This window comes from Oncorhynchus tshawytscha, linkage group LG26 (assembly GCF_018296145.1).
Source record: "Oncorhynchus tshawytscha isolate Ot180627B linkage group LG26, Otsh_v2.0, whole genome shotgun sequence".
NCBI classification, from domain to species: Eukaryota; Metazoa; Chordata; class Actinopteri; order Salmoniformes; family Salmonidae; genus Oncorhynchus; species Oncorhynchus tshawytscha.
Window position 1 is genome coordinate 11292329 of NC_056454.1, and position 14828 is coordinate 11307156.

Here is a 14828-nt window from a genome sequence, read left to right on the forward strand (position 1 = left end):
AAATAGCTTCCTAGCAAAGAACAATTTCTCAAATAAGAACTTTGCTAGGACTGTCTGGGAGTGGTCTGAGTGGGGAGGGGAAAACTATAAACTAGCTGTTATTGGTTGAGAGGTTTGGAACTCTCTTATTGGTCTAATAAAGAGATTCTCACCAGGTGGGACAAAATTCCATCCCAACAAAACAGGCTGAAATTTCAGGTGGTCTTTTCTAACAGCTCTAACACTAAAAGGCCATTATCATTATTTTCACAGTATTATTCCAACCTCATAGTGTGGAAATATAGAACTAAGGAAAGTCACGTTTTTGACTGCACTGGCCGTTTGAACTATTAGACACAAATTCCTCTTGGGCCGAGGGTGACACTGATTTTGAAGTCGCAGGGCAGTCCGACTCACCTCAACTACATGAGCGATGAGAGCTAATGTGAAGACCTCAGATTTGTTGTAAACGATTTGGGTCTAAGAAAGAGAAATATGCAATTCGTTGTTTGGTCACTGCCCTATTCGGATTGAAATTTGCAGCCTGTCCTTCCAGCTTTGACCATTCAAATCACAACTAAACCTGAGACCTATGAATGGGGAACCAACAAAATGCATTCAAAGTGAGCTTGGAGGTGACAGACGTTTACCGACAAACAAGAATGATGTACAAAAGTGATGTGAGAAGTTAATCGTGTTGGATTCTTTCATTCATATCTCAAACCGCACCGCTGGAAAAATAACCGTCGTACTATATCTTCACACTTAAGGGATCAACGCTGAATATTTCTTCACAGACAATAGCACTTCTACAAAGGCTGACCACATTCTACAATAAATTACATTCAACAGTTCTATTATCGTTCATAGATCTTTCTCTGATAGTTAGTTAATCATTTCCAAGGATAATATATTACAATTTTGGCATTTCCAATACATGGACACCATAAGAGGGGTAGGGCTTCATACTATAGCTCTGAAACATCTCGATCAATCAAATGCCAATGTCTTGTCTTCTGGCATCTTGAACACAGTAATGATATTCACACAACATGTTTGTTGACAAGCTACAGGTATTATCTAGTATCCAGAGATGGAAAACCATGTTTCAATGGCGGAGTCCTGGGGTGTAATAATTAGTCCAAACAGTAGCAACGAAAACAAGTTTCTATTGGACAAATTCAGGTAGGTCCATCCCCGTTTGGTTCAGTTTACTTCGGTTTGGTTCTGTTAAATGCCTAGTGAATACACCCCCAGAGTACTACTAACAGAGTGTTTTTCGTTTCACCTTTGTGTTAATTGGCTGTTCACGGGGTAATTATAGGGTGTGTCCCATGCTGCTGGTCAACAGTCCCTTGATGTTGGTGACAGGGCGCACGTCGTGTAGTTGTCTCCGTCTGTCGATGAAGGATGCCAGACGACCCGTGTCCAGTGGGGTCTTGGAGTAGTCTCCACTGTGGGCACTCACCCAGGGGTGCTGAAGACAGACGGTGGCAATGGGCCTCTTCCGGGGGTCCTGCAGCAGGGTAGAGCTGATGAAGTCCCTGGCCGCCTGGCTCACTCCCTGGAAGTAGTCCTCTGGGAAGCAGAAGTCCAGCTTGCAGATATTGACGCACGTCTCCTCCAGGCTCTCGTCCAGGAAGGGTGAGACACCGCTCAGCATGACGTAGGCCAGGACCCCGGCGCTCCAAACGTCAGTGCTCAGGGACACCGCTGTGCCCTGGATCAGCTCAGGAGCCGCAAACTCTGGGTTGCCCAGGAGAAGATGGACATAACGGTGGCGAGACACCTGGACCGCATCTCCAAAATCTATGAGCTTGATAGAAGGAACAGGCACGTGGAGATCCACCAGGAGGTTCTCAGGCTAGAGACACGATATGAATGCGTTTGTTAATGGGTTTGACCAAGATCAGGTTAAAAGGGACATTTCACTGAAAGTTTCTCAGGTGCTTTTAGACCACAAAAGTTAACTAATTTCCATTCATTTGGGGCGTCGTGGGACGTGGTTTCATCTTGACAGACTACTTTAGAGGTCTGAAAACATCTGTCAAACTAAAGTGTAATGTCACTTTAATATATGTTCTTAGCATTGGTACTGATGTGTGCTTTGTGTTCACCTTAAGGTCTAGATGGGCAACTCTGCAGGTGTGGAGGTGCTGCAAGGCCTCTAAGGTGTCCTTCACAAAGAAGGCCACCTTCTCCTCCATCAGCTCATCATGGGCCACCAGGTAGTCCAACAGCCTCCCACCCTCCAGCCTGGGAGCAACACGAGACAAAAATGTATACAGACCACACTATGACACGATTGTGCGTCCCAAATGGCACCCTATTCCCTACACAGTGCACTGATTTTGACCAATGTAGGGAATAGGGTGCCATTTGGGATGCAAACAATGACTATGTTCATTTACACTAACAAAGCCAAGTGTAAACTATAATCCCTAGCCAGGGTCCTATACTGGGTTCTCTTCTATGAATTTCATTCCATGAGCTTCACATGTTAGTGTTGGCAGTTGGCAACACAGCGAGGAGTTGGCTAAAAGCAAAAAGAGACTGAAACACCAGGCTGTACAATAATCTATCCCTCTTTCTCAATTAATCTTTTCTCGATTCCTCTCTCTTTGCCGCCTCCTCAATCGTATTGGAGGATAAGGTCCAAAGTCCCTGCACCCGGACCTTCTTCTCCAATGCATTTTGAGAAGGAGGCGAGCAAGAGATGATGCAAGGAATCAAGGGAAATTGAGAAACAGCCCAAGTCCACAGCAGAAATGTCCTTACAGCTCGAAGACCAACATGAGGGAGGTGGGGGACTCGTAGGTGTCAGTCAGAGCCACCAGCTGAGGATGCTGGACGTGGCTCAAGATGTCTGCCTCGTGGTCCACCTGCTCCTTCTTTTGCATCTTCTTAGTGATGTACTTCACAGCCACCTCCTTCTTGCTAGCCTTGTTCAGACACTTTCTCACTATGGAGAATCGACCCCTGGAGAAGGGAGAGGAGTAGGAGGGTAGTTGTAACAGGTAAAACATTTCATTGATGTAAACTGCTGCTGTGAGCCTTTGTTATGAGAATTTTAATGAAAAATCCCAATAAAATACAACAAATTATTATGATAGGCTGCTTTAAAACAGCGGGGGGGTGTACTTTACCGTCCAATCTCACAAATTTCTGTGAAACTCGATTCAAAGTTGTCTTTCCACTGAATGCCCATTCCATCATATGTAGAAGCTTAGAATAGAGAGAAAACAAATGGAATATTTTATTAGTCAATATTTACATTGTCGCTACATTCGTACAGTAACGTTTCTTTCTTCAAGGACCTCTCGATCTGCCATGACTGGTTTTTGTGATGAGGGTGAAATGCCAAGACAATGCTTCCTAAATGGCACCCTATTCCCTTTATGGTGCCCTACATTTGACCATAGGGCTCTGGTCAAAAGCAGTGCACTGTATAGGGAATGGGGTGCCATTTAGTATGGATTCTAGGAGCAGGAACCTGGGCCCTGGTCAAAAGTAGTGCACAATATAGGGAATAGGGTGCCATTTAGGACGTATCCATAGTCTAGATATAGCTTAACTCCCTCCCTGCTTGTAGTGTGAAGGTGGAGGGTTTGACTCACTCCCGCTGGGCAGGGTCACCATGTTGGAGGGCTCGCTGGGTGGACTGACCCCCCAGGGGTTACTGGCACTGACCCGGAACTGGTAGTGCCCCCCAGGGATGAGATCTTCAATCTTAACACACACATCTACCATAGAGACCACTGACTGCTGCCACAGTAGGGAGTCTGCAGGGAAGAGAATGAAGAGGTCAACAAGTTCTAGCTCAATGATCTCAGGTGACTGTCGGTAGCTTGTGAATTGTAGGTGAAGTTGGGCCTAGATGGTGATCTTGGGTCAGTTTTGCATTTCCCCTACTAATGGTTAGGGTTAGCATTGGGGAGGTGAGGCTGATCCTAAATCTGTATCTTGGTGCAACTTCACCCAGAGCCAGAAGAGATTGTTACGGAGTCTAGTTGATAGGCAATCGACTAGCCGGACTGTTCCCCGGACTCCAGTGGTAGCCATTCGTACAAGGCACAAACAAGGCTATTGAACCTGACATTGGTGTCTGTCGTTATTCCTTTATCTAACATATCATACTGAAACATGGTATCAGAAGTGGCTCGGAAAACACACGTTTGTTATTTTTGTAGCTAAGTACAGTATAGGCGCAGTTACGTTCCATATGCGAACACACACCGTTTCCTACTCACAACACTGATCAACTCGTTGTTAGCTGCCTAGCTAGCATCACTACCTACGTCGATGACTGAAGGCAAAGAAATCTCATATTCCATTGCTATGGCAGCGAACATTCCGCCACCAAATCCCATGGTTCTCACAGGGGACTGGAATACTAATTGGGACAACTTCAGGGATGAATTCGAGGACTATGCGCTGGCGACCGGTCTACATGAGAAACCCAACGAGGTACAAGCGGCAACTCTGAGGATTTTAATGGGCAGCGAATGCAGGCATATCTACCGACACAATCTCACCCTCACAGCACGTCAACAGTGTGATGCAAAGGCTATATTGGATGCATTGGAGAATTACTTCAAACCCGCCAGAAACGTAATTTATGAGCGGTTCGTTTTCGGAAGCTGTAAACAGGAAGAGGGTGAGTCAGTACACAACTAGCTACAAAGACAAAATCAATCTGGCACCTGACACACATCTATTGCCCAGCGATACTAGACTAAAGCTCTACTCAGGAGAGCTAATGAGCTCTATGGGCACCTTTGAGACCGAATGTGTTATTCGGGGACGCAAACACAAGCTGGAGTTTGAGATTGTAAAAACCAGTCAACATCCTCTCCTCTCAGGCTCTACATGCGAACGCCTGGGACTGATGCAGTTCACTGTACCAAATGACCTGCACATTGTGGATCATGTCCAGCATGGACCCCTGTCCAAAGAACAACTACTTAGCAGATATGACGATGCATTCAACATGCCCGTTGAATCTGTGCCTGGGGAGGTACACTTTGAAGTGGATGAGAGCATCACTCCAGTCCAGTGTGCTCCTCGCAATGTGCCCATTGCAATGAAAGTGGCTGTGAAGGCCCAGCTGGACAAGTATGAGGCCGATGGCCACATGACATCTGTGACTGAACCAACTGACTGGATCAGCAATATGGTCATAGTGAAAAAAACAGAGAAGCTGAGGTTCTGCATCGACCCAAAGCATCTGAACCAAGCACTGAAACGATCCCACTACATCATGCCGACACTAGAGGATGTCCTCTATAAGCTTCCCAAGGCCAGGATTTTCACCTTGGTGGATGCCCGAGATGCATTCCTTCAATGCAAGCTGGATGAAGAAAGCAGCCTCATGACTACCTTCTGGACCTCCTGGGGTCGGAAACGCTGGCTCAAGCTCCCGTTTGGTGTCTCGGTGGCGCCTGAGATATACCAACGTAAGCAGCACGAGTTACTGGCTGGGCTCAAGGGCATTGAACCCATCGCAGATGATGTCCTGATCGTAGGCTGTGGTGACACAGATGAAGAAGCAGTACGCGACCACGATGTGAAGCTCCTGGCACTGATGGAGCGCTGCCGATCAGTTAAGCTTCGCCTTGGCCTGAAGAAGCTGCAGTTCAAGGTGAAAGACGTCCACTTCCATGGCCACATTCTCTCGGCAAAAGGCCTGAAGCCGGACCCAGACAAGGTCAGAGCGATCCTCGACATGCCAAACCCGTCTGATGCAAAAGGAGTACAGCGTCTCATCGGCTTTGCAAAGTTCATGCCACACCTATCAGCAGTCTGTGAGCCTCTGCGCCGGTTGCTGGACAAAGACACACCATGGCACTGGCTACCCAAGCACGAGGCCGCAGTGCAGGAGATGAAATCTCTGGCTTCATCCATGCCAGTGTTGCGCTACTACGACGTCATGAAGCCTGTCACAATCCAGAGCGACTCCAGCCAAAGGGGACTTGGATGCTGCCTTATGCAGGAAGGCCAGCCCAAGAGCACTCACCCCCACCGAACAAAACTATGCACAAATTGAGAAAGAGTGCCTCAGCATCGTCTTCTCCTGCCAGCGATTCCATCACTACTTATATGGGCGAGACCTGGTCATCGCTGAAACTGACCACAAACCACTCATTGCCATATTCAGTAAACCTCTCCTCAACGCGCCCAAGAGGCTTCAAAGCATGCTCCTGACTCTGCAAAACTACAGCCTGAAGGTCATTTACAAGCCAGGACCAGAGATGTACATTAGCGACACACTGAGCAGGGCAACAACACAATGTACAGGCAGAGGCACTGTCTATCAGCGGCAGGCCATCTGTTCGCTACGGCAGGAACAACAAGTTGTTCAACAGATCAATCAGGCAGACTACTTAAACGTCACAGATCACCGCCTAGCCCAGATAAGGCAACACACTGACAAGGACGAACGCCTACAGTCACTGAAGTCCATGGCTCTCGCAGGTTGGCCATACCTGAAAGAGGAGACACCTTTCACAGTGAGAGAATACTGGACCTTTCGAGATGAGATCAGCGTGCAAAATGGCGTCTTGTTCAGAGGTCAGAAGGTCATTATTCCCAAATCACTACGTCCAGAGATGCTTACCCGCATACATTCCAGTCACGTTGGAGGTGATGCATGCTACCGCCAGGCTCGTGAAACATTATACTGGCCAAACATGCAAGCAGAAATTAAAGACTTTGTCAGCAACTGTACCACATGCAACGAGTACGCTCATGAACAGCAAAAGGAAACCATGATGTCACACGAACTGCCCACAAGGGCCTGGCAAATCGTCAGCATGGACTTATTCAGCCACAGACAAAAGGACTATCTTCTCATCGTTGATCACTACTCTGACTTTTGGGAAATTGAACTGCTCCCTGACTTGTCTGCAGAGACGGTCATAAAGCGCTGCAAGGCGCAGTTTACAAGGCAAGGTCAGCCTGACAAGGTAATCACGGACAATGGCCCACAATTCACTGCACAGTTCAAGCGTTTCGCCTCAGAATGGGAGTTTGACCACGTGACCTCCTCTCCAAGACACCCAAAAGCAAATGGCAAGGCAGAATCAGCTGTCAAGATTGCACAAAACCTGTTAAGCAGGGCCTTGCGCGACAGCAACGACCCATGGAAAGCGATCTTACAGTGGAGGAACACACCCACTGAAAACATGGACAGCAGCCCAGCACAACGCCTTCTGTCCAGACGTCTAAAGACTACCATCCCCGTAGCTAACAAGCTACTTGAGCCCTGCGTCATGGTTGGCATCACGGACAAACTGCGTCACAGAAAGCAGCTCGCTAAGTGCTTCTACGACCGGACTGCTCGGGACCTACCAGAGCTGGAGGTGGGTGAAACGATAAGGATGAAACCGCTGCCGGGAGACCACACAGGACTTTGGAGGCTGGGCACATGCCTGCAGAGAGTTGCACCACGTTCTTACCTGGTGGATGTTGGTGGCTCCCTCTATCGTCGCAATCGGGTGGATCTGCGCGTAGCAGAGCAGACAAACCAGAACACGCCATACACTCACCTAGATGAGCTGGATCACAGTCCAGGCCTAAGGGTAAGGGGTGCAGAATTGAGACATGGGCCAACTGAAGGTGAGGCTTCTACCCCACCAAGCTCTCCAGCTCGTGCCCCTAATCCTACCCTTCAGAGCCAATACTTACTCACGGGTGGGTCGGCTGTGCAAGCCACCGGACAGGCTTACTCTGTAAGCAAGGGACTGTTAACTTGCCCTCGGTTAATTAAAATCTATATTTGTTCTTAAATAATTAAATTGAAATTAAAAAAGGAAGATGACAACTGAAGTAAAAAAGAAAATGTAATGCTTTTTCTATTGTTATGACCTGACTGTTAAGAATTTAATGTTATGCCTTTATGTTTGCACTTTCTATTGAAAAGGATGATGTTACGGAGTCTAGTTGATAGGCAATCGACTAGCCGGACTGTTCCCCGGACTCCAGTGGTAGCCATTCGTACAAGGCACAAACAAGGCTATTGAACCTGACATTGGTGTCTGTCATTATTCCTTTATCTAACATATCATACTGAAACAGAGATGGGTCTACTGTACCTTCCTGCCTGTACTCTACTGTGTAGCTGGACACGGCACAGCTAGCTGAGCTGGCAGGGGGGAGCCAGTGGACAGTCACCGCATTGCTACAGGCCTCCTGGGCCACGGGCCTCGCAGGTGCTGTTGGGATACCTGAGAACAGACATCAGCCCAACATCAGTAGTCTCCATGGTCATAGAGAACCTCAACTCCTACCTCATTCCTCGCTATATCCATCATCCATAACCCCCCTCTCTTCCTTTCCTCTTACCTTGGACTTTGATAGAGGCAGAGGAGGAGGCAGTGCCATGGTCGTTGACAGCCATACAGGTGTAGATGCCAGTGTCCTGGGGCATTAGGTTACAGATCTTCAGCAGAATGTCACCCGTATCCCTGGAGACAGACAGAGAAGAAGAGGCCAGGTTGGATTGGTTGCTGAAAATGGAGCTTGACCTATGTTACATTTGAGTTCAATCCCAAATGGCACTCTATTCCTTACATAGTGCACTACTAAAATAGACCGTAACCCTATAAGTCCTGGTCAAAAGTAGTGCACAACATAGGGAATTGGGTGCCATTTGGGACAGAACGTTGATGTATGCTTTAGCTGATTGCTTCTTTTACTGAGCTCCATCTAATGTTCATGCTAGTCCTCCAACAACAGGTTTAGTCTACTCAATGAATGGACAATAGGATTAGGCTACAGGCATTACCTTTAAGCAATACTCAGACAATAGATTGGAACTTTTCCCTATATAGTGGGGTACCACTGGAATGGAACTATCAAACATATGGTTTCCACGAATTGGACACGTTCCACTTAATTTATTTGAGCCATTACTGTGAGCCATCCTCCATTAGGCTCCACAGGATGTCGCTAAATACCTGCGTTCATCTAGACCAGGGGTTCCAAACTTGTTTCCCCAGGGCCCCCTATATCACATTTGAAAAATGTCAAACTGGAGGTCCTAATAAAATGTTGTTGTTTTGAAACTAATTTCCTGCAATTTTACATAGTCTAGCAAGACTCATGGCATCTTTTAGGTAGGCTATTTAATGATAATAATAATAATGGATAAGGAAAATAAAGTTTAGATCTGATTTCCCCAAACGTTATTCCACTACCAAATATGTTATATGATCATTTATATGAACCCTCAATTTAATTATACATATTCTCTTTTACAGAAAGTGAATAGATCAATTGATAGTGACAGTCACACATTGTATAAGATCCCTTTCCAAGCAAAGTCCGATTTCTTTGACTCCTCGACTTTAGAAGGTTGTAGCTAAGCTTCTGAATGTCATAGAGACAAACCATTCTCGTGCATCAGAGTCGCATCTTCCTCGGGCATTTTACTACTTGTTTCTAGCCTAAAGCATTGTCGATTTCTGTTTAGTTTTAGAGCGATATCTACAAATTGCGAATTGTAAAAAAATTCATTACAAAATAAGGAGAGCTACCCTCCTGTAAGTTTTCGCTCTGAATAACCTGATTCAGTTTATCAAACCGCTAATTATTAGAATTAGGTGCCATAGATTAGGGTTGGAGTGAAAACCTACAGGACAACCTGCATTGTCATCTTCTGTACGTAAATCCGAGACACTGCTTTTAGTATGATATGTTATATTTGTACGGTATACAGTACCTTCAGAAAGTATTTAACCCTGGACTTTTTCCACATTTTGTTGTGTTACAGCCTGAATTTAAAATTGATTAAACTGTTTTCTCTCAACCATCTACACACAATACTTCATAACAACAATGTGAAAACATGTTTTTAGAAATGTTTGCTAATTTACTTGAAAATTAAAAACAGAAATATAGCATTTACATAAGTATTAACACCCCTGAATCAATACTTTGTAGAAGCAACTTTGGCAACGACTGCAGAGTCTTTCTGGGTAAGTCTCAAAGCTTTTCACACCTGGATTGTGCAACATTTTCCCATTATTATTTTTTTAAATTCTTCAAGCTCTGTCATATTGGTTGTTGATCATTGCTAGGCAACCATTTTCATCTAGATTTAAGTCAAAACTTTAACTCCGCCACTCAGGAACATTCACTGTCCTTGGTAAGCAACTCCAGTGTAGATTTGGCCTTTTTTAGGTTGTTGCCCTGCTGAAAGGTGAATTCATCTCCCAGTGCCCGGTGGAAAGGAGACTGCACCAGATTTTCCTCTAGGATTTTGCCAGTGCTTAGCTCCATTCAATTTATTTTTGTATCCTGAAAAACACTCTAGTCCTTAACGATTACAAGCATACCCATAATATGATGTAGCCAACACTATGCTTGAATATATGTAGAATGGTACTCAGTAATGTGTTGTATTAGATTTGCCCCGAACATAACATTGTATTCAGGACAAAAAGTGAATTGCTTTGTCAAATGTTTTGCAGTATTACTTTAGTGCCTTGTGTGAGAGCAAAATTGCAAGATTATGTTATAATGCTGTTATTGCATCAAATGGTTGTTTTACTCAACAGAATAAGAGGTTGTTAGAATGCTCATCTGTGTGTGACATCTGTGTGTGACCTCAATCCTATAGAAAATGTGTGGGCAGAACTGAAAAAGTGTGTGCGAGCAAGGAGGCCTACAAACCTGACTCAGTTACACCAGCTCTGTCAGGAGGAATGGGCCAAAATTCACGCAACTTATTGTGGGAAGCTTGTGGAAGGCTACCCTAAATGTTTGACCCAAGTTAAACAATTTAAAGGCAATGCTACCAAATACTAATTGAGTGTATGTAAATGTCTGACCCACTGGGAATGTGATGAAAGAAATAAAAGCTGAAATAAATCATTCTCTCTACTATTATTCTGACATTTCACATTCTTAAAATAAAGTGGTGATCCTAACTGACCTAAAACATATTTTTTCCTAGGATTAAATGTCAGGAATTGTGAAAAACTGAGTTTAAATGTATTTGGCTAAGGTGCATGTAAACTTCCGACTTCAACTGTATGTTGTTGGACATTGGTCGAGTAATGACACCAGGATCATTTTACCTTGTTATGGAAAAAAAGAGACCAGTCATATAATATAATATGGGAGTGAATCGTTTGACTCGGTGGCGAGATACATGTTGCAGTGTCTGAAGGTGCCTGGGGGTTTCATTGTCTCCTTGAAATGTTTCCGGGGTCTGTGGTCTTTGGGAGAGCAGTGAGTGAGATTGAGGCCAAAAACTACCAAATTTAATAAGGCCTGGCCATTTGTGTTTTTACCTTAAGGTTTGCAAATACCCACACACACACACAACACACTTGTTATGACTTTGTTGGTGTTTTTAAAATACTATGTTTTGATTTTATTGTAAGTGTACTATTTCATTTGGGTTTAGTGCCATGTTATCTTAAAAGGGGCACACACAGACATTTCATTTTTCTGAAGTTTTCCTTTTCAGAGTTTTAAATGAACATGTGAATTATTTTCGTAAGACATTTACTGGAAACCTGGGATATGAAATGTTTGTCTGTTTCTTATTAATTCATCTAATATAGTAAGAAACACTTCTTTGGAGAGTTTGTAAGACCTCTCTCCTGACTTTCCTGTGTGGTTTGATCACTCTCACTGGAAAGCCATTTGGATAATTAATTTAAGGTAATTTGTAATACTGATTTGAAGGTTATTTGTAATATTGATAATTATGATATAGTTTATCATTCTTAGTCATATTTGTGATTTGGACCAATGTGAAGAAGGAGAGGGTGTTGCCTTTGACTAAGGGTAGGCTGTCTTAAGTCTATGTTCCTATGACCTTATGGGTATACCTTTTGTTCTTTATGGAGTTAAGGGTTAGTGTTTCTATAGTTCTATTTTGACCAGTAGTAGTGTTGTTTTTTTACACATTACTCACATGGGGAGTTGTGTGTCAAAATGGGGGAAGTAACAGTCCTCTGAGGTTTTGGATTGAAGTTTACACACCTGGAGTGATATGTGAAGGGGTGTATTGTTGTGTTGTTTGTTCTGTTCTGTTTTGATACAAATCTCACCAGATTAGGTCTGCTGGATTGTTGGGATTTCTCCCGGTGGGTTATCGGTCTAACATCCTGATCCTGTGGCTCTGCGATGAAGTTGCCAGTGTGACGGGGAGTATAAGCCCATTTGAAAATAAATAATTCAATTGAAAGGGTTGTTATTCTCTTTGACACATGTTTAGACATTGGTATTAAGAATAATTGATCATATAGTCAATTGCTTGTCTGGATTTCCCTGAATCAAAAATGAACTGAACTAAACTATTGTTCTGATCTGTTCTCTCTTGAGGTTATCATGAAGGGTGACATGAGTCTGTGTCTTTAATGCATGGAAGAGATAATGCGGCCGAACCGTAGGTGTACCTCAAAACCCCTAATTGACTGAAGAAAAGTGGGGGGAAAAGCGTGCAATACGGCCCTATCCGCACCACTTCTACCGAGAGACCTTAGTCCTGAACCCTGTGTGCAGCGTCCAATTGGAGCCATCAACTGCTTTTCTCTCAGGAGTGTGACAGGTGTCCACGTGGTGGGAGCATGGGGAGAAATCTGTTCCAAACGTCTCTTATGTTGCTGGTATACTGGTTGACAAATGGACAAGACATAATGGGTGGTAAAGGTGGTGGCGGCTCAGGTGAGACATTGAAATTGGGACATTCTCATGGGTCATCCACTTTGAACTGTAAAGCTATCGGAGGAAGGCAATGAAGAAGATGCCAGAAGAATCAGTGCCTGGAGGGGTCAGGTTGATTGTAGAGGTCTACACACTACATAAAATGTATAGTAAATTTAGATTAATAATGCATTAGGTCACTGATCTGTAATTATAATCATGATAAGTTAAAACTAGAATTAAAATTATAGCATAATTATACTGTATGTTAATGTAAATGTACATTCTGCCAGTGTTGATGTGCGTTAAATTGAGGGTTTTTGACGGGTGACGGGACTCATTTAAATCACTGAGCAATGTCATTGTAAATTTGGGTTGGATAATTAAATGGGTTTTGATTATTTTTTTAAACTGAAGGACTGATTTGTGTTTAGTATGTCATTAACTATACGAGTGAAGCAATTAATGTATTATGGATTGATTGTTTTGATTGCTGTTATGAACTAAAGATGTTGACACTATTCTCAACATGCCCTGGTGAATGGAGAGGGTGAACTCTGATGCGGAGAGTGAAACTGATCTTAATCTATTTGGTCTATAGGCATTGCCTTATAAATAGTGGAATCATGATGCTTGTCTTGGGTCATGTTCATTAGGCAACAACGGAATACATTTTACTTAAACAAGAGCCACTACCTGGATTTGTCCAACAAGATATGCTAATTTTAGTTTCTGGGATGGAAATAGTCATTTCCACCATGCTGATCCATTGGAGTGTGATAGATAACTAAAGCTTATTTTATTAAACTCCATTGTTGCATGCACTTAATTATGCATTAAATATGAGCTTTTCACTGTCTATGAAGATACACACTAACGTTCAAAAATTTGGGGTCACTTAGAATGTCCTTGTTTTTGAAAGAAAAACACTTTTTTGTCCATTAAAATAACATAAAATTGATCAGAAATACAGTGTAGACATTGTTCATGTTGTAAATTACCATTGTAGCTGGAAATTACTGATTTTTAATGGAATATCTACATAGAGGCCCATTATCAGCAACCATCACTCCTTTGTTCCAATGGCATGTTGTCTTAGCTAATCCAAGTTTATAATTTTAAAAGACTAATTGATCATTAGAGAACCCTTTTGCAATTATGTTAGCACAGCTGAAAACTGGTGTCCTGATTTAAAGAAGCAATAAAACTGGCCTTCTTTAGACAAGTTGAGTATCTGGAGCATCAGCATTTGTGGATTCGATTACAGGCTCAAAATGGCCAGAAACAAAGACCTTTCTTCTGAAACTCGTCAGTCTATTCTTGTTCTGAGAAATGAAGGCTATTCCATGTGAGAAATTGCCAAGAAACTTAAGATCTCGTACAACGCTGTGTACTACTCACTTCACAGAATAGCGCAAACTGGTTCTAACCAAAATAGAAAGAGGAGTGCGAGGCCCCGGCGCACAACTGAGCAAGAGGACAAGTACATTAGTGTCTAGTTTGAGAAGCAGACGCCTCACAAGTCCTCAACTGGCAGCTTCATTAAATAGTACCTGCAAAACACCAGTCTCAACATCAACAGTGAAGAGGCGACTCCGGGATGCTGGCCTTCTAGGCAGAGTTCCTCTATCCAGTGTCTGTGTTCCATGTTAATCATTTATTTTTATTGGTTAGTCCTAGATATGGATTTTTTTTGCAACTTTGACTAGAAGGCCAGCATCCCAGAGTCGCCACATCACTGTTGACGTTGAGACAGTGATTAAATATATTAAATGAAATGTTTTATTGTTTTGAAGAAATGTAAGTCTCCTTTTGATTACAATAATTCCACCACACTTGTTGCAAACAAATCCAATCTAATTTTATCGGTCACATACACATATTTGGCAGATGTTATTGCGGATGTAGCGAAATGCTGGTAGATATTGAAGACTTGCGCAAAGAACCTCACTAAAGATGGCAGTGATGGGATTGAACCCAAGCCTCCGTAAAGACTGGAGTCTTAACATGGAGCCTTAGAACGCCTGGCCATGCTACCCAGCTCTAAAAGGTTGCATGTTTTGGAATATTTTCTATTCTGTACAGGCTTCCTTCTTTTCACTCTGTCAATTAGGTAAGTATTGTGGAGTACAGTGCATTCGGAAAGAATTCCGCCCCTTGACATTATCCACATTTTGTTACCTTACGGC

The 14828-nt window shown here is 43.5% G+C and overlaps 1 protein-coding gene across 2 annotated transcripts in view; it reads right to left on the reverse strand.

Moving 5' to 3' along the window:
* Window positions 1-655: 655 nt before the first annotated feature.
* Window positions 656-14828, reverse strand: part of LOC112225162 (kalirin) — a 288186-nt gene continuing 274013 nt past the window's right edge. The window contains exons 54-61 of one of the 2 annotated variants that reach the window (XM_024388841.2): window positions 8323-8444; window positions 8073-8204; window positions 7437-7553; window positions 3597-3761; window positions 3126-3204; window positions 2758-2958; window positions 2097-2235; window positions 656-1843 (exon numbers count right to left, since the gene is read on the reverse strand). In XM_024388841.2, the coding sequence (XP_024244609.1) occupies window positions 1298-1843; window positions 2097-2235; window positions 2758-2958; window positions 3126-3204; window positions 3597-3761; window positions 7437-7553; window positions 8073-8204; window positions 8323-8444 (1501 nt within the window). In that variant the 3' untranslated portion in view covers window positions 656-1297. The remainder of the gene's footprint in view (window positions 1844-2096; window positions 2236-2757; window positions 2959-3125; window positions 3205-3596; window positions 3762-7436; window positions 7554-8072; window positions 8205-8322; window positions 8445-14828) is intronic. The other variant, XM_042306448.1, reaches the window with a different exon arrangement.